The sequence below is a fragment of the Halyomorpha halys genome, unplaced genomic scaffold, assembly GCF_000696795.3.
Source record: "Halyomorpha halys isolate HHAL.00 unplaced genomic scaffold, Hhal_1.1 Scaffold33.1, whole genome shotgun sequence".
NCBI classification, from domain to species: Eukaryota; Metazoa; Arthropoda; class Insecta; order Hemiptera; family Pentatomidae; genus Halyomorpha; species Halyomorpha halys.
Genome location: NW_027109698.1, coordinates 216,548 through 238,063, shown reverse-complemented (window position 1 = coordinate 238,063; position 21,516 = coordinate 216,548). Strand labels below are relative to the sequence as shown.

The following is a 21,516-nucleotide window of genomic DNA, read 5'->3' as shown; positions in this document are numbered from 1 at the left end:
TATATTTTTTTTTTAGATTAACTTTTTTTTTTTTTAACAACTTAAAATTAGTACTTTTTCAAACCCAACCTTATTGCACTTCTACCGCATAAGAAGAACCACCCTTAAAAATTTTACCTTTTTAGGCATTGCCATGGCAATGATTATGGTCATGTCTTGGAGGAAGGAGTATAATGGACATTTCTATTAATCTCAATCTTTCATGTACGTCCCCTTTTTGGCTTCACTTTTACTTAAAAGTTGGGATTATGCCACCTCCCTTCCTTTACAGCCAATTACCTCTGCCCTATGGGTCAATAGGATAATGTAAGTTATGTAGTCTGAAACCATCCTCATTAAATAGCGAGTATAATACGTTTATTTTGCAAAAAAGAATTTTTCAATTCAGACTGATACTTAAATTGTTACTTCAAAGGTTTCTCTTTTCAAGTTGAAAGTATGATAATAAAAACAAATATAATTTTAACTAAAAAGATGATCATATGGTGGACTAGACGCATACACACTAAGTAATAGAAACTATTTATTTTTGCATTCCCTCCTAAAAGGATATAATGGAAAAATGGGCACTATAATGAATACTTTTTACAATGTTCGAAATGTTTTCGATTGATTAAATGACATTTCCACCGGAATGGCATTCAAAAGGTTTGAATTGTGTAGAACAGAAAATATTAAGACTATCTGCTCAAACACCTAAAATTATCAAGAATTTTACATGTTGCTCTTCAAATGAAAAGAACATGTGCGATTCCTGTGCAAAAATGAAAATTACTTTTTCAAACTAAATGAAACTCAAGATTTGATGGTATCTAGATGATTTAATTACGATCGTAAAATGTTTGAAAATCTAGGGCGACATTTATGATGTTTTCGAGTTTAGATCAAATTAAATTGAAGGAAACCAGAACGATTTTCATGCTGTACAACTTGAATGATTCATACTCTAAGTATTTTACTATTTAAGATAATACATTACTGACGTTATATCAGCACTACATGTCTTTACTGTTTGCTGCACAACTTACAACATATCTTCAAAGAAAAGGACTGCAATGACATTAAATAGTCTGCTTTTAAACCGCTTGGAAATGGACTACCTCTCATTCACTTAGAGCCCGGGACAACCATATTTAAAACACATTGGAAGAAGATAGTTGACCGTAAGAACAAGATACAAAGATTTTATTGTGAAATATTTTTATTTTTATTTTAATGTTTTGTTAATTCTAAAATGTTTGTATCTTGTTCTTTCTTTTAGCCCTGACGAAGCCCTACAAAGTGGGGCAAAACGTTGGTTAACAATAAATAGTTTTCTTTTACTATTTTGATACCTTTTTGACCCCCGCCCGGACTATCTTTAAAATCCAATGAAGAAACCACAGCTAACAGCAACGTTATATTTGTATATCTTGAACTGCGTTAGTTGATTTGTCATTGTACAGACTTTAATATAAACAATTACAAGTAAAATTCTTTACACCAATATGTCCCTGCATCTACCAATATATACATATGGAAGAACGCCTTCAACCCCTTATAAGACATGGCGGAATCCGGTTATGAAAAACAATAAACTTATTTCAAAAGTATGTTACAAAAAAGACAGCTTCTAATTATATAGTGCCAATGTACAATCGCAGATCTCACTGGATGCCATTTAGTTCTAACTGAAAAAAAGTTAACACACACTATTATATGTGTGATTGGAGGAATTTTGTCGGGGGGTGCGGTCAGCAAAGAACAACATAAATAAACAAAACCATATTTATTTATTTTATGCTGACGTTTCGACCTGAGTTTCAGGTCATCATCAGGGGTTATGGCGTAGATGGTAGGTCTGCAACTCATTATATATTGTATTATATGTGTGTCTCGTTGAGGAACGCAAACATTTATTTAGTGTACGTACATTTACTAGAAAGGAATGTAATAAATTTAAAAAGTTTTATATTGTTTTATTATTAAAGTATATCCTTTTGATGTATCCTTTTATAGCCTTTTTATGTCGAAAAATTCTTTATACTTGATCATGGTTGAGGCTATCAAAAAATGTGTAAGAATATTTTTGTTTTATCACTACTGGTGGTAGAAAAATTATGTATTCATAATCAAAACGGAAAAAAAAATCCTAAAAATCGAATTTTTTTTCTCATTAATATGCATGGAATGCGTTAACTTTTTTTCACTCACATGCATGGAACGCGTTAACTTTTTTTTTTTGAAAGGTCAATATTTCGGTACTGATGAGTATAAAGGATTTAAGCCTATATTCTTGATTTTTCAGACAGTAAAAAATTAAGCTCAAATAATACTGTATTAAAGATCATCCGTTCAATACAGTTTTAACCGAGATATTATCTTAATATGCAACTTAAATCCTTTTATACCAATCAATAGAATTTTTTTTCCTGAATCTGACTATGTACTTAACTCAATATGGACATTTTTTGGACTTAAATCCTTTATACTTATCAGTGCAGATTTCAGGCTGGTTAGGTTATGGGGATTATTGTGAAATGGCAAGTATAGATTTCATCAAATTTCATTTGGTACTTCAGCTTTAAGATGTCAAAAAGTACATGTCTATATTTAAAAAAGAACCGTAGATTTTATCCTCAAATGACAAATCGTTAACCTTGGAATATAGGTAAGTATGCATGTAATATATATGTAAAAGGAGTTTTTAGGAAATGAACTACAGTAGTATTAAAATATAAACGTTGAAGATAGCTTGACCGATCTTTCGTCATCGTAAACTATTCCCTGAATTGCAGCAAGAATGATTGTTCCTCTTCTTCCCTCCCTTTACTTTTTTTCAGTTTTACTCACTGTGGTACACGCGGCGAAATCTTTTTACAGATTGGAAAAATATTGCGCAAATCAGCCCCCTCATATTTTGTGCTCTCTTCTACAAAGTTTTGACGTGACCGCAAAAATCTTCTAAAATTTCTGAAAACTTTTGAATGTCCCACAATATATTGAATATCCCAATTTTACCCTATATTTCTCTTCACACTTTCAGTGTATTTGCTCAAAAGCGACATCTTAAAAATTTTGCCAGTGTGTGGGCCCCTTTAAGAATCGTAGCAGTTTAAAAGAGGAACTGTTTCGGACAGGTTTTGCACATTCGTGCACTGCTTCATCTTGCATCTTCATCTTCCTCTCTCTATTTCTTTTACTCGTACCCTGATGTTAGCTACCGCAACCGTAAAAGTAGACTCCTAAGAGTACAACACCTTAACCAAGGAATAATTTACAGTTATATAGCATCTTGTCCCGTCTTCCTTACAGCTCTGACATAAAGGCGATGGTCATAGTTTTTTTCTACCAACAGTAAAATTTTTGAAAGGCTGTAACAATCAGGTTATGAGAAGTTTTCGCCTCGTAAATCAGCAACAAATTCATTTGCGGGCCGAAAGATGAGTTAAAATAATTAATAACTATGATCTTTATTTTTAAGAATGGCTTTTATGTTTAGATTTTATACTGAAATCTAAATAAAACTCACTTTACGCGCCAATGCTTTTGTAATCACTTTATATTTATTAGGTATCTTGAGATGTTCTGATATCATGAGGTATACGATTTTGATTAATATATGTACATTAGAATATTATTTGCTGTTCTGTTAATTCTTTCTTGAAATAGCATTTTATATTACGTTGATAAATTGGACTTCTTATTTTATTTAACAACAGCAGGTGTATTGTTACCTGCTGAAAATTCCTATAGATTGTATATGATGAATAGTATTTAATATTTTACTAGTGCTGAGATAGAATTTGAATTTCGCTTGGATCTCCTAAGTATAATTTTTATTAATTATATATCACTTGAATGTGAAGGGACTGATTGAAAACTTGAAACTTAAACTTAGTGTGAGGAGAAGATGGTTGGGGGTGCGGTCAAAGTGAAACAGAAATAAGTTGGTGTAACCTATTTCATTGTGCCAACGTTTCGGCTAGAGTTTCTACCCTTCTTCAGGGCTAACAGAACAAGATAACAACTTATATATTGTTAGTATAGAAAATTTTTGAAAACACCAATTATAATATAGTGAACTTAACTTATAACGTGGGTAAGGAAAATGGAGAAAAGTGGAGAAAAGAAGGGGTGGTAAAATAAAGAAAGGGGGGAAAAAAAAGAATAAAACAAACCTTTTAGTTTGAAAATGGATACTGCGCCAATAACGGCCAAACTCTGAATTAAAAAAGCTGTTACAAGAATGACTAAGTGTTTTTTAAGAGGAAACGTTACGAGAGGGTAAAAAATAAAAAGTAGAAAATATTAGAGGAAGAAAGCGTGTGAGAGGGTGACGACAAATGGTTTTTGGAAGAGTTAAATCTCTGAAAGCCTCTATATCCAATTAGAACCTTCTTCCGTCAATTTAAAAACCGACAAGAACAACTTATCAGTAACATATTCACAAACAGTTAATTTATTAAAAAAGTAATTTTCACATTTTTATTTTTTTAATTTTATTTTATTTTTATTATTATTATTCTATTTTATTTATTTATTTATTTTAATTCATCATATTTTTTCTGCCCACTTTTTAACGTACTATTTCACTTCTTAAACTTTTTCTTACACATTTGTCGTCCCCCTCTTATATACGTTTCCTCTTTTTAACTGTTGTTAAATACCAATGACACCGTCATCTTCCAGTACTTCGTTATTCGTTCGCTCATATATATTTTTAACTCTTCCAAAAACCATTTGTCGTCACCCTCTCACACGCTTTCTTCCTCTAATATTTTCTACTTTTTTTTTTACTCTCTCGTAACGTTTCCTATTAAAAAACACTTAGTCATTCTTGTAACGGCTTTTTTAATTCAGAGTTTGGCCGTTATTGGCGCAGTATCCATTTTCAAGCTAAAAGGTTCGTTTTATTCTTTTTTTTTTTCTTTCCCCATTCTTTATTTTACCACCCCTTCTTTTCTCCATTTTCCTTACCCACGTTATAAGTTAAGTTCACTGTATTATTATTGGTGTTTTCAACAATTTTTTTTTGTTTTCTATTAATTTCTTATGGTATACTTTACTTATATTTTGCCTCTTTATCAATTATTATTGTTACATATATTTTCTTACTCCAAATTTTCTTTTTCTTTCCATATTTCAATTTTTAAATTATTAATAACTAATATGTTCATACTTCTTTGCATTATATAACTTCATTTTTTTTTTTTTTTTATTTCATTTCCTTAATTATGTTATTTTACCCACTTTTTCAATTACCTATGTATACATTTTATTTCCCGCTTCCCTCATCACTTCATTTTTCATTTTGTGTAATTTTTTCTTTTTTATTTTCTATACTTACTGTGGTTGTTGTCTTGTTCTGTTCTTAGCCTGAAGAAGGCTAGAAACTCTATCTGAAACCTTGGCACAATTAAATAGGTTACACTAACTTATTTGTGTTTCACTTTGACCGCACACCCAACCATCTTCTCCTCGTACGTCATCCATGGTCAACTATCTCTCATAATTATTAAACTTAGTATGTTGACTGTAGGTAGTTGTGTTGAGCAGTATGTGAATAAACCATGGAACAATTTTAAGGCAAAATAGTGACTGATATTTTTTTTTTTTTTTTACAGTAGATATATTTGAGCCCTATGCCATACCTCTATGAACATTCACTATACTTTCTTTTTTATATACTTGTTATACACTGTTTTACAATTAATCTCCAAGACTTTACTACAATTTACTTAAGATGTGTAATGCTTTGCTTCATCCAGTTCTATTTGTTGTCAACAGTAAAATCCTATTTTAATTGTTGGGTGATTTTTGAAACGGCCCTGAATATATATTCGCAGTTTTAATAAATAGATAGGACAGCTTAGGATGTTGTTTGTGCTGACTAAACTAGTTCGTGAACATATGATGCTTCTTTGAACAATGAATTTCAGCATAGTGAAGGTGACACAGCTTAAAACCTGATATAGGACTGAGGTTATAATGAGCTTGGAAACAAAATGAAAATAGAATATGGCATAAGCATTTACCTTACTAAACTTTAAGCTGAACTTGCTATATAGTTTGAATAGAATGGAATGCTATGAGTTGCTTCAGATTATCTTGAACATGAATATGGGTCATTCTCACTTTTTTTTCAACCAATTTTTTTACCTCAGATCACAATTGTTGAAAACTACCAGCAGTTTGTTCTTGTAGCCTATTCGGCATCGACCTGGAATCACATTCCCTCAATTGTGATGGTTCAATCTTGACAGCTTTTGTAGTATTTGTTGAAAACTAATGTTTAGAAAAACATAAAATTACTAATTTTCCGATCATTCTCTGTCCCTTTTTTCCCCATTGATGGATGGGAGAGAGGAGAGTGAAAGGTATGATGGTGGAGACAATAATAGTTTTCTAATGGAATTTTTATTTAATTTTAAACATCCCTTGCCACCTAGAGTGTGACAATATATCTTGTATTTTGAACAATAATTGTTTTGATTATTACTTCAAAACAAATTTTGTGAAATCATGGAAAAAATAATGTTGATATCAACCAGTCCAATGAACACCTAACCATTCTTTTCAATAAATTAATATTTTATCATTCACTATTTTGTTTATTTAGTATGGATTTTAGGATGAGTAGGTGGAGGATTTGAGAATACCATTTTACTCAGCGCATTATACTATGTTAATGAGGGAGGGGCATAAATATTCTCTTTTGATGGTTAGCTGACTATACCTTATTTTTTCAGACTGTTTAGAATATCTTCATTTTTTTTTCCAATCTGATTTAGAATTGTTTCTTCCTTTGAGAATGATCGAAATTGATCTGTTATCAGGTTATTCATGGGCATTGGTTGATTATTACAGACTCAAAATTCTCACTTAGAAACCTTAATGTTATTAATTTATTACCTACATCATGACCCAACTCAACTCAAGAGCTAGAAGAGAAATCCTGCTAATAAATATTTATGAATAGCTCTAATGCATAGCTGTAATTATTTAGATTAAAAAATCAGCACCAGCCATAGACATAGACTACCAATGCTTTGCTTTCTTAAGAATAATAGGATGAAGTCTGCAACACATTTCCCTGTCAACTTTCCTACTGTTAGGATATGTTTAAAAATGTATAACCTCCAGAAATTCTCAATTACTAAGCATAAGAAGCTATCTCTCAAAGGTACCCGAAAGAATATAGGTCATTTTCATCTTCAATGATGAATCAGCAGAAGGCCTAACAAAGAGAAAGAACAAATGTAGCATATCCCTACACATAGCCTTACAGATCTGCAATGACTAATACAAAGGGCTAGTTAAAATTATCATTATTCCTAAAAGCTGAATACACCATCTACAACTTAGGAAAACTGCATTTCCTTGATCCTGGACAATGTCCCATTTACTAGTAACGAACAATAAATAATTTGACAAATGAAAGGCTTCCTCTTACAAGATTTTTCTGTGAAATTTAACAGCATAAAAAACATCTATTGGACCTTATCTAGCAATGGATCATTCCTTAATAAGATTTGCCAAAATTCAAAATACATTTTTTGGTCCAAGGTTAAACGTTTTCCTATTCCTGAAAATGTTTAAGAAATGATTGTTAATACATTTTTCAGACAGAACTCTTCAGTCGTCAACTATTAAGGATAGTAGGAAAGCATTTTTGATCTAAATTATTTACTCATTAATATCAAAACTGAACTTAAAAGGAATAATTATATTAATCAAAACCAGAAGCAACATTAAAATATTCACACACGCACATTTATAATGCTCAATTTCTATGAATAGATCGAAGTTTCTGTAATGGAAAGCATTTAAGAGGGAAAGAGTACACCAAATCATTGGATAGAAAAAACATGATGGTCAATGCTACAACTTGGAAATTGTTCTTTTACATGAATTGTAACAAGAGACCATGTTTGCGATTAAATAAATGTTTTTTATTTATATGAAAACAAATTGGCTTAAAAACTTCCATTTCAAATCAAGCTTTGTGTGTATATATGTAAGGTAAAGCACCAATTTTTTTCCTATTAAACTATGATATAATTTTAATTTGTTTTAACCCTTTAGAGACAGAATGATGGAAGCGCTTTGTGGGCCCAGCGGCAAGATTAAATAATATTTAATACTTTTATTGATTAAATGATATTTATGTTTGTTTTTCTTACTTGTAGAGAATTAAATACTCTTTAATTTGTTGTAGTATAACTTTTTCGCTAGGATGCACTGTTAAATAGTTATATGCAAAAAAACAAAAACCTAATTCCTGACTTTATTAAATTAATTAGATACTTCGTAATAAGTTTGGGACCGTCAGAAATGCTTTTCTGTGTTAAATGTGGTCAAAAATGATTTTAATAATCATTTCCAGATTTATGTTTAATGGGTTAGGTTTTATGCATCAGCATTGTTTACTATCTAATCATTAAAAACAAAGAAAATAATAAAGTGCATTAGTGTGAACTCTAGTGGCTAGGATATGCATTGAGATCTACTAGATATTGCCAGGGACAAAGCAGATAAATCAGTGAATAGGTTTCAAGCGCTAAACTAGTTGAACTGATATATCAGTCCGTCGGCAGGGATCATCACATTCTGAACTGGTATACTATTTCATTGTCTTTAAAGGGTTAAAGGAAATGAACTTTTCTATCAGCTATTTTTATAATGATAGATTCATATTACAGTTTATAGCTTCCTTTCGGATCAAATATTCTTAATGATGTATTTACCTGGTTTATTACTATTGTACAGATAAGTAATTGTCGATTTTGAATGTAGCATATTTATAGAGTAGTTTAATGCAGTAATTAGGGAAAAATTAATTTTTTAAAGTTATGCAAAATGAATATTAAAATAGTACATCAACTTATTCCATGGGATTGACAAAAAATTTAACAGTACAAAAATAATTAACTTTTAGCTTCTAAATTTCGCATTGCAATATATAATGATTGTGCTGTGTGTTTGCTCAGACTTATAAACCTGATAAAATTAAATTAATTCCTTAAATATAATAAGTTTACAAAAATATAATATGCTTAACATCTGCGAATTAAAATATAATAAATCACATAATCTCTAAACATAACACCTTTCTTTATCAGCATTCTCATTTAATACATGCTAAGCTATTATCTTAATCTTATTTATACATATTCTTTAGAGTGATCTACAATATACAATATAATTAAGGTTATCAGTCCAATTATTGGTTGCTTTAAATTTCTATTTGGGTAACAATTTTTACATTTCTTTCTTTCTATACATTATAATACATACAATTACATGTAATAATAACAACACCACTAAAAAAAGATTATTTCAACAAGAAAAGCTTTCACACCAATGCAAGTTCTTATGTTTTTAAATTTGATTAATCGATACATGAATTTTGGTCTAATTACTAGTTGCATTGATAAAGCTTACTATTTATTTTATTTTATTATTTTTTAAATGGTCTATTATATTTTATTTGAATGGGAATACATATTTAAAAACTATAATTATCAACATTGACAGGTACAACAAAAATTATGAATTTAGGAAAAGGGCTAAATAACAAGTTCCACCTTGGGAACACATGGAAGTACTTCTAAAACATAATTTTACATTTATATTTGCTTCCTCCACAACGTAACCAAAAAGAGTGTGATTACCAGGCTGTATCCATAATTAAGAGAAGAAGCAGTGTTATTACCTCCGGTGGAGATAGTTTTATTTGTGGCATTTAAGCGTGAACCTTCGTCATTCATCATCGTTTTTTCTCTCTTGCCATCTTCATTTATTTTGCTTATTTCATTTGTTGAAATACTGCTGCTCTCAGTTGTTAATTGTAATGTCGTGGGGACGAGGGTTGTGGTAGTGGTGGTTGTTGTGGTAGTTGTAGGAACCAATGAGAAATTTCCTGTAAAAACGAAAGTATTTAATTTGATTTTAAGTTATTACAATCTTTATCATCTTGTTAATTAAGTTTTTTTAAAAATTTTATCTCACTGGAAAAATTAATTTTAGAAAACTTGGCTTCAGTATGGGAAAGGGAATTGATTGATAGACTTACAATATCCAGATAACTTGAAACAAATTCTTTTCACTGGACTAAATCACAGAATGGTTAATGGTCATGTAATATATCAGTGATTATAATAATGGGAAGACAAATTTTGAAATATAGATTCAGTAGGCACTATTAACTCAATCAGAAAAGTCTGATGAACATGAGTAGATAGAGTGATTATTGATGTCTGAAAGGTTATTTCTAATCAATAGGCTTTATTATTGATGTTTAAGATTAAATCATTACCATAAAATTACACACAATAAAATGCTCTATATACTCAGAGTGGTGCTTCAATTTATTCGACTGGTCTAAACTGGTTTACTAGTTTGACTTAGAACACCTCCATTGGTAAAATATTGTGTAAAAAATTATTATCAAGTAACAAAGGAGCTTCTGTATATTATATTGTAGTACACTAATTGTAAATAATGCAATAAAAGGCATAAACTAAATAGGATGCTAGAAAAAAGCAGTTTAATGGACCAATGTCTTTCACCAATGATCATTCTGTCACCATTACTGGTCTCAAAGTCTCATAAACATAAAAGAAAGAATGGCTTTTTCGATGTTTTTTTAGTCCTGAAAACATAAGCTCAATCTTGGAAGAGAAACAATAGAAATATCTATCAGAAGTAGCTGAATTAAAGCATTCATTCCATTAAGACAGTGTAGTGTTATAACTAACATTTTATATAAAATAGCCAGATGTTAAATAGAATAGATATGAGAAACCACTCCTCAAGTGTTTTTATATTTTCAATTAATTTTTTATTACTTTATTATGAAATTAGCATAACACAGGACATAATGGTGGGAGGGGTAAGTATCTTATACATAATTTTAAAAATTATTGTGTTCTGAAGAAGGGGAAGAAACCCTTGGAACCAAAACCTAATGAATATGTAGTAGTTTATCACTAATGAATGAAAACGAATTAATGGAAGTCTAGTTAGTACTAACCTTCAGTTACAAAGTATTAGTATCTAATGATTAGACTTGTCACTTAACCTTATGCAACTTAAGGTACTAATGCAAACAATAACAGTGGAGTAAGTTATGTTTGTTCCATTTAATTATTTTAGTAAATTTGTATTATTTTAGTACACATTATATATATTAAATACATATATCATTTATCCCCAAGCCATGTGGGTTTGGGAGCTCTCGAGAGCCCACCCAGCCTCATAAAGTGTGTAGCCTAAGTTAGGAACAAATATGGCGGTCGAGCATGATTCTGGCCAAATCACCTCCTTACACAACCATTAGTCTAGTAACAGTACTTACTTCTTCTTACAAAGTATCCCTAACCCATCATGGATTGTAGTAGTACAGATATAACTATTTTTTATTTTAACATGAATAATTTAATTAAATATACAAATATTATTTTTTTGCAAAATACTGAGCTTGATATACTTGACTATCATTCCAATTCCATTAATTATAAATATGGTAAAAGTTAAATACCTGAAAAATATAAACAATAAATACCTGTGAAAAATACATCGCTGAATTCAGGTTTAACATCTGTCATTTTAATTTCTTGGTGTATTCCTTGAATGGTTCTGGCACGATGAGCACCATCTTGGTATATTGCAATGAGCTTTGCCGTATAAGGTGTCTCTGTTTCTGTAATAATTCCTTTTAGTGTAACATTCACTGCTGTTCCTGGATGTAGAAACATTTCTACCCTGGAAAAATAAACCATCTTAAAATACCAATAATTTTAGAAATGTGTAATATTTATTCTTTTTTAATAAAATAATTGTACATCCCTGATATTAATACTCTTGAAAAAAAAAAGGTTTGCTGTTGCATACTTACTAATGATAATTATCTTTCATGATACTAACTTGTGAACATTTTGTCGGTTTTCATCTTCACTGATCCCCCATTTAATCTCTTCTAGATGATTACTTGTTGAGTTCCTGATAACAGTTGTTAAACCTTTCAGCATGGCTTTGCCTTGACCCCAGTACACAGAACTATTTGCATCAAAACCAATCACCATATCAACTTTTCCTGATATGTTTTGTATATTTTCCAAAGTCGTTTTGCCAAGATCTATTGGCTGTTTCTTCACTGCCTTCTTATTATTATTAATGGTAGTGAACTTAATATTTGTAAGTTCATAGCGTATGGGTTCTGTTTCGATTAAAATTTCACCTTCAGTGAAATCTTGTTCTTTACCTTCCTGCAAAAAATAAATGGTGGAAGAAATAAAATTTAAGTATTAATTTCTATTTCACTGAAATATTTTTTTTAATGAAACAAATATTTATTTTATTACTCAGTCAAATTTATCTATTCATTAATGCTAATTCTTAAATCATTTTTTCTTAATTTTATACATGTGTTTATACAAAATGAATCATCTATGTGTTTAAATAGTTAATGATTAGACCTGAAGATTAAAGTTTTTTTGAATAGGTACGTTGTGCCAACATTTCAGCCTCATCTTAAATTCAACTAAATAAAAAATAAATCAAAATAACATGTTCAATCTACTATTGTTAAAGGAAGGAATAAATTATTTACCTCATTTACAGCAGTTAATTTAGCAAAACCACTATAATCAGTAAGCTTTCCTATTAAATGAGTGACACCCAAACTCTCAGTATCAGTATCATCCATCTTAATTTTCTTTCTAGCTACATAAGATTCTCCTGCGGAAACAGCTCCTACTGGCACATCACTCAGTTTGCTCCACTTCCCCCAACTCAAACGTGCTCCTCCTTCTACATTTTCTAAAACTTCATATCTGTAATTGAAAAAAGAGAAGAAAAAAATCAGTTTTGCTTGAGTCCCAAATGGGTCACGTGGCAAATTGATACTATTTGAAGCAACTGATTTTCAAAGTTTTGGGAGACAGTGTTCTCCCCTTTATCAATCTCAGGTACTCACTTTATGGCATAGAATGCAGGAAGCTCTGTTAACTAAGATTAACAAGTTATAAATATATTTTAATATTGTATGAATTTCATTTCTTCAATATGAATTTTTTGTTGTTAATTTTGAGACTCAAATAAAAAAATATGGGTTAAAAAAAACAAAACAACAATTTACATTTATCTATAAACACAAAGGCACATATATATATAGGGGGCAAGAGTAGCCATGAAGGCCATGACACTTGCAGTAGGTAATAGAAGTTAAGCAACGTCAAACATAGTTACTACTTGGATGGGTGACCGGGTGAAGCTCACTCCCCTGGAGGACCACACTTCGCTCACTCCCATCCCCCGGGTTAGTGAGATTGGTAGAACGGGTAAATTAAGAAGAAATACATAAATTTGAAATTGCTTAAGTATTTTTAAGCAATTGAGATACATCATTATTATTATTATTATTAACTAACAAGAAGATATTTTTATTACAAACTATACATAATGATATAATTTATCTTTCTATATAAAAAAATGTTAGAGGTATTCGATCGGAAAACATGGTAACTGAGATTTTTCATGAATTGTAGTTTTTGCCATCATAGGCTTTTTGATTTCATAAATCCCTGAAAGAATCTTTAAGAAATTAGTTTTCATAATATAATAATGTTGATATTAAGTTATGGTGAGTGATTACTGTAAAATATTGCAATTAACATTGTAAAAGTTTCTATTTTTGCAGTTACCATGTTTTACAATGCCTCCATATAAGCTGTTTTAAACAAAGTTAGAAAAAAAATTCTACTTCACTCTTTTCAAGCAAGACATAAGCAGAATTAATTTATTTATTGCTACAACTAAATCATGACAAATATAAACACAATAAATTATTCATTTTCCAAGATGGAATTATTTTACCATTCCTTCTATGTGTTTATAGTGTATTAACATACCAAAGGACTAACTTACTTTTCGTATGTTTCTACTTTGTCATGCTGAGAAATCAAACATCCTCCGCTGCCAGTTTTTAGTTGTCCTGGAACCCATTTTCCCATACCTATGTGTTTAGCTCTGCAAATAAAAATGTTCCTCTGGAAGAGACCATCTAATTCTGAAATACCATATATTATTTTTTTATTTTCTCCTTTCATCAACAAACATTTATTTATATAAATTTAGAAACAAAATAATAGTTTGTAGATAATTGTGGGATGCTGTTTGATAAACCAACATTTAATATCCAATGATTAAAAAGTAGTTTTCAATTGTACTATCATATTATCAGTTCTCTTGTTGAGGCTGAGTAAGCTGTATTCCAAATAAAACTACCATATTACTGAAAATCTTAATCCATGACAACTTTTCCACATTTAAAGAAAAAAAAATATTGGACAGTGTCAAAAAAAAAAGAAAAGAATTTTGATAATTATGAAATATGAACTTATGTTTTGTTAATTAATGATATATTGATCAGTACTTTTTCTATCTAAAAATTCTAGTTACTTAGTTATAGTATAAATGAATGTTATGATATTGAAGAAGTTGCCAAAAAAAAAAAAAAAAAAAAAAAAAATGGACAAAAATAATATTACCGAGTACAGAAGTTTCATCAAAAACCCAGATAACTTTAATAGATTTAAATATAACTTGATAAATGAAATTTCTTCTAGGTCACTCATGTGTCATTACTTCTGACTTAATACTTGAAAGTAAATTTATTTACAATATGTATTTATTATAGAACCTATTTATTGATTGATATTGATATCAGTGTGAAGGCTAATTGGCAGATCAGCAATCATGTTAATCATACATAAAAAATAACTATTTGTACATATGTGAGTGTACTTATACTTCAGGTATATACCTCCAGTAATATCCAATTGTAAAGCTTTAATTTGAGTTTTATAAGTGAAAACTTATTGTAAAATAACACAGGAAGTTGTTAACATAAAGAATTTCTTCAAATGAGTGTAGGATTTTATTTTTACCATTTTTCACTGTCTCGACTGTTCCTACTACAGCAGTTTCTGGGTGTGAGCCTTTCTCTGCAGTTATCCACCTTAATGTACTTGATGTAACAAGCTTGTTCATAAATACATCTGATGACTTAAGGTAAACGCTGTTCTCAGAAAATGCTTCCACATAAGTTACGAGTATGGATATTACTATAGCACACTGAAAAAAAAAATCCATACTTATATGAAATAATAAAAATATTTGCTTCCTATGTACACTTAAAACTGATAAATTAAATACAAAGTTTAAATATTACTCTAAATAAAATTAATGTTATAATGAGCTGAACTATATTTAGCTCTATATAGCTAGGTCTCTAAATCAAGTTTATTTAAAACACAGGGAATCCCGAAGATTTTAATGTTTTAAGATTTTTAGTAGTGTATTAATTTGAACGTTTCTTGAGTGAAAAAAGTTAGTTGTCAATGTACTTTCAAGTTTCATTACTTAAATATTTATTTTGATCTTGAAAATAATGGATCATACTATTTTTAATTTAATTTAAGGTGTTGTTTAAAAGTAAATAATTTAATGTTCAATATGGCATAGTACTAATTAGTAGGAATTTTAGTTTTCTCGATTCTTTATGCAAATATACTGCAGCTATATTAAACAAAGAATTAAAAAGTTTAAGTAGATTCTGTTTTAGATCTAACCCCTTTAGGAGTCACTGGTTGTTTGAACATTTTTTTTTTATTGCCCCCTCCCTGGTCATTTTTGACATAGGGAAGGAGGGGGGTTATCTAAAGGTAACCAACCTATTCTAACCATGGTAGATGCTCAAGTTTTCATTTCGTGTGACCTCTACAGAAATAAAAAAATCGACCCCCATGCCGGATTCGAACTAGTGCCCCCCACAGTTCTCAGGTTGCAAAGATCTGCACCCTAACCACCTGAGCTATGGATGCCCTGGTTGTTTGAACTAGTATCCCATAATGTAAAGCAATCTTATGTTGAGTGATATGTTAAAACACAAAAGCGCCGACAGCTGAGCCTAGGTTTGGGTTCTCTCTCACTCAATATGTGTTTTATTTTTTCAATAATGTTAATATATAGATTAAGTTATTATGAAAACAAAACTTACTATAACAACAAGGGTTTATTATTCTACATGAAATACCATATCGTTTTGTTATAATAAATGGTATTGTACTCTAGTCAACTTTGATTTTTTTTGCAAGATATAACAACTAATTAGGACTTTATAGTTAACTTATCCATTAGATTTCAAAGGGAGAGGATACAGAATAGCAACAAAAATATTATTATAATGTGGGTCTACATTAGGAATCCAAATAAATAAGACAACTCTCTATTCTTATAAATAATTATGAATATTTCTTAATTGGAGGCACATCGTCTGGGTGGTGGTCAATAAAGGTATCAAAATAGTAAAAGAAAAATTGTTAACCAACATTTCTCCCTACTTTGGAGGGCTTCATGCAGCTCTGATGGTAGTACAAAGGACGACCACAGTTGTCTTTTGTACTACCATCAGACAGCCCTAATGAAGCCCTGAAAAGTGGGGCGAAATGTTGGTTAACAATAAATAGTTTTCTTTTGCTATTTTGATACCTTTATTGACAGCCACCCGGACTATCTGCCTCAAATCTACTTCATATAGTCAACTATCTTCCAATATGAATATTACTTAGTTCAATTTAATATGTAAATTGTTCAGAGGATGGGCAATATTCCTGAAATGTTGACTTTTAAATTGAAGAATTTTAGTTACAAGTTTTATACTTAGCTATAAAGATTATACGAATAAAGTTTTTATATTTTACCCTGTTTAGGTGTTATTTATAACAATACAAAAAAAGTCATTTTTATCAGTGTCAGTATATGTATGTGTTCTGTAATAATATAGCTTAGCAAAACCAGAGGTTCTAAGAAATAGACATACCTAACATACGTACTATAATGTTTTGATTAATATTATTTTTTTCAGCCTCTTATATTCCTATACAATTAATTTCATGGCAAACAGCTAAATGCTAAAACAATAAAATATAAGCTAATTTTAGGTTATTTGTGCCCATTTGATTAATTGCACTGGCACTAAATAATAACAAATCATGCCCAATGGTGAGGAATGGATCTGCAGGAGAGGGTGCCCAGTTCCCTGCACTGTAGAAAAATGAAGTAACTTTTAAATTAATGACTAATTTATAGTTTTAGGACTCCCTAGCATATGCTTTAGTCTTGAGAAGAGGAATTCTATAGCCCTCAAATACTCTGGTAGCCTCTCATCCAATCCAAGGGTAGCTCATAAACTATAATTCCTCCACTGACTATTGGCGCTGACAATGAGGAAATATTGGGGGAGGGGGAGGCTAAGGTCAGTGTAATATAAAGGAGAGACACTCAGTCTCCTTCATAAAATATTGGGTGGAGGGGGGAGGCTTGAAGTACCTTCTCCCCATCTGGGTGCCTTTGCCTGTGTAAATGAATTTGATTATAATTCATTGGAATTTATGAAGGTTTTTTCTAGGATTTATTAAACCTAGCCTTCATGGATCAGACATGGAATTGAGATATAAATATGGGTAATAATAAAATAAATATGGCTGTAGATCACTTTCTAATTATAGATTGCATAATTGATGATTATAATTTTTTTACTTTAACTTAGTATGGATAAATCTGATTGTAAACGGTCTTGGTTCTTATACTACGCACATGGCGGCATATATTAAATGTATTTCACGAAATCAGTATTCCGTTTTGCTTTTTTGTAAAGTAATTAAAAGATAACGAAATTTAGAATTTAAATTCATTAATCCTTAAAATTAGGGATGCCTACAGATATTGCCCAATTTCTATGATCATATTATACAATGGCAATACAAACCCATGAATTAAAATTTTTATTTCAAGGGCCTAAGATTTCATGTTCTTAATGCAATTGAATTAAGTTGTCAAATTGAACGGACGTGAAGAATTAGGGAGATGATCGGCGGTAACCATAGGAACATTATAGTTTCCAAGGCCGCCCCAGCCATATCGATCGCTGCCGTCCCTTCCTTCCCGCCATCATTAGGACACATTACATCCACTGACAACTCCAATTCGACTTACCTTGACTTACAACCCTCAAAAGAATTTCTATTGTATTTAAAATATTAATTACACTGTTTTGAATAAGCTATAATTTAGGCGATTAGTTTCTAAACCGGTTCTATCCATTTTCAAATTTTGTGGATACTAGAAACTTGATCGTGCTCAATTGGCCTACGCAACCTTATGATACACTTTAGGCCAATTCATCGCCATTTGCTCTTGTAGTGTGTATCTAGAACTTGTGAATAAATACGTGTGAGGCTCGCGTGCTGTTAGTGAAACTAAGTAGGTTCTATAATTTGTTTTTAGTGTAGCTAAACTAAACGTATGCAATAGCTACTTAATCGTTCTCCATGCGGAATCTTAAATTATAATATCTTGTAAATACATTTACATTTGGTTCGATTAATAAAAAAAAAGTATTAATACAAGTAACAAATTCTTGAAATAGCTGCCTTTTATGTTCTATTGCAATCAAGGATAAATGAATATTTCATATTTTAATTTAAATGATTGTTTTTAAATAAATATGTGTCTGGTAGGCAAGCATAATTTTTTTAACTACCACACTCTGATTAAAGTTGACACTTTTATAATAGCAGTGTTTTAGCTTATTTATTTCGAAAAACTAAAATTTAACAAATCTCATAAAAATTGTCATTTGGATCTTGAAACATATTTTAGTTTGTTTATATATATATTTATAATATTGTAAGAAATGTCTGACCCACAAAACTGTTTTGATTGTAAAGTATATTCTCTTCTTATGGGATTTACTAAACATTAATTTATACGTAAAAGATGAAAGAAGCCCAAGGCTTGTATTGATTGCCACCGACTATCCTTAGGCGACAGTAAGTCTACCTCATCTGCCCCAGAAAAACATGAATGTCTGTAGGAAGTGGTATCATGAGGTAAGGTATAAATATTGGACAATTTTTTTTTTTTTTGCATAAAATTATACAATAATTTAATTTATATAAACAATAAATCTATTCAATTAATGTCTTTTTGATTTAACTAGGTTTGTTACATATTTGCTTATTTTAATAATATCTGTCTGTAAAAAGGTCATGTAATTCTAATACAACAGTGTAACCGAATGTTTAAAACCTTTGGGGAACTAGATAAATTTATTTGTAAAAAATATATCTACGTTTAAGAATGAACAAAAGTAGATACTTCCTAAATACGAACATATGACTACTAATCAACTATTTAATATCAACACAAGGAGAATTATTAAAGAAAATATTTTTTAAAATAAGCTGCAACGAAATAACTCTACAGATCTTTAACTTGGACCGAAAATTCGACTCCCTTGTAATTAAATTTCATTATTTTTGACCGCGCTTGCATCCATGATCTCAATTCTTTATAAGTTTTTGATTTTAGTTTATTGTTAAATATGTACTGCTATTTGATATCCGCCTAGTTTTGAATCTTAACCTTCAAGAAGGTTTAGATTTCACGTTCTGATTATGTACCCCGGGTATAATATGATCTGCAATGGTATTTATTTTATTTTTTATATCATTATTTCAGATTGAGCAATAATCAGTAAGTGATTCATAATGGTTTTCAACACTAAAAGAAAAAGGGTCATTTACGGTTTACAAATTTTCAAAAATGTAGGTCTCAAAAAAAAATTAAATAAAAATAGACATGTTATTTGATTTAAGATCAAGGATCAAAGACATAAAAAATACAATTGAGATTAAAATCACTTTTTAAGTTGAAAATTAAATTTTCTAAATCAATGACTTTGTAAGTATCATATTATTCATACAGAGTATGCTCCTGACTTAAAAGCTATACGTGACACTGTAGCACCTCCGATTGTAGTGCATAAAGTAGACCATGGCAGTGGATAATAAAATAAAGTAGATAAAAAACTGTAACAATAACTAAGATTCCAGGTACTGCAGTTCTCATGACTGCCTGATACATCAAAATTACCCATTTCCTGAGAATCACCTGTAATAATAATGTAATATAGCTTAATAGAGTTTATATTACTCTCAAAGCTAGTTTAACTTATTCATTTAATCTGCCAACAAGAAAAGTACACATACCTTTTTTAAAACTATAAACTAAGAAAGCCGTATAAAAAAAGAACCATATTTTATAATAGATTGCAAAAAGAAAAGTTTTGTAATTGATTTATATTAAAAACGTTGAAACATTGTCGAGTGGAAGTACAAATAAATTTGTTATGAAAAAGGAACAAGATCGAAAGGAATCGAAGATAGTTGTTGAAATATATATAATTTTTTTTTGTATTATAGGGAAAATACAGGAAAAGTTTCTTTCAAAAGTCATAAATATTTCAGGTTGCATTCACAGTATTTATTATTAAATCATATAAAGAATTCAAGCACTAATTAAATATTTAGTAAGTTATTGCAGTCAATGCATAAATACCCAAATTTAAACAAAAATCCCAGATAATATATGGTCTCGCGTTATTAACTTCTTTCATCAGGTTAAGTTGTTCATTTGAGGATTTTAATAGAATTTCTTTTCTTGAGTGTTATTCACCATGAATTATCCTTTTAAAAGTATGAAATTATCCAATTATGTGATTATCCTGTGTGAATCTTCTGCTCTTAGTTTTTTTACCCAGGATTTAAAGCTAGATATAGTGATTTTTGTTTTCTTTTGTGACACAATGTCACCTTGTCCTTGTACCGAAATTTTTCAAAGATAACAATTTTTAAGACCGGCCATTCTTTCTTTATGTTTTCAAATTAATTCATATAAAAATATTCACTTTTATGTGACGATATTCTACATAATTATAATTCATAAAAACGTGTTGTTATTGTTATAAAAAGTATAATCTAATGAAGAATGAAGAAACAAAGAATTAAAAACCATTTTAGACTATCCCAGTAAGGTGATATATTGATTTCCCATTGTGTTCCCCTATGTTTGCCCTTTGTGGAGTTGTCTCCCTCCCATCACTTTGCAAAGATAATATTAGGTCCTAACATTTTTACAGCAACAAGTACTGACACGGGGTTTATTCAATCCGCTACTTAACGATCGATGGAGGATGTATCCATTAAAATTTTCGGCGTGCCGAGATATGTGGGATGGGGTGGATTCTTTTTAACACAGAACCTTAAGGCGAATGTAAACAAAAATATCTGATACACCCACTCATACGACTTTTCTTACTACTTATATCTCAAAGATTACCCATCATTTATTCTAATATATTTTAGCCCTTTACGGAAGTTCATTGCTGGAACAAATGAACTAAAACCATGTAATGCTAATAATGGTCTGATTTCGATGTTTTGTTTTGCGCATCGTCATAAATGTATGGCTTTGGCGAGATTTGAGTGAATTGGCGAATGTTAGTTGGGATAAAACTATAGGTAAAATGACCAAGTATACAATGTTTATTTATTAATGAACCACTAATAAATAAATATTTTATCTTTGAAAATTTTAACTATAGTTTTATCACAATTTACTTTTGCT

The 21,516-nt window shown here is 30.1% G+C and overlaps 2 protein-coding genes across 3 annotated transcripts in view; one reads left to right on the top strand and one right to left on the bottom strand.

Moving 5' to 3' along the window:
- Miga (mitoguardin) overlaps positions 1 to 21,516 on the top strand; it is an 88,462-nt gene that overhangs the window by 11,015 nt on the left and 55,931 nt on the right. The window lies entirely within an intron of this gene.
- uzip (unzipped) overlaps positions 6,865 to 21,516 on the bottom strand; it is a 40,508-nt gene continuing 25,856 nt past the window's right edge. Inside the window, exons 2-7 of the mRNA XM_014428322.3 lie at positions 14,934 to 15,120; positions 13,912 to 14,053; positions 12,596 to 12,818; positions 11,911 to 12,251; positions 11,549 to 11,748; positions 6,865 to 9,904 (exon numbers count right to left, since the gene is read on the bottom strand). Of these exons, the coding sequence (XP_014283808.1) occupies positions 9,612 to 9,904; positions 11,549 to 11,748; positions 11,911 to 12,251; positions 12,596 to 12,818; positions 13,912 to 14,053; positions 14,934 to 15,120 (1,386 nt within the window). The 3' untranslated portion in view covers positions 6,865 to 9,611. The remainder of the gene's footprint in view (positions 9,905 to 11,548; positions 11,749 to 11,910; positions 12,252 to 12,595; positions 12,819 to 13,911; positions 14,054 to 14,933; positions 15,121 to 21,516) is intronic.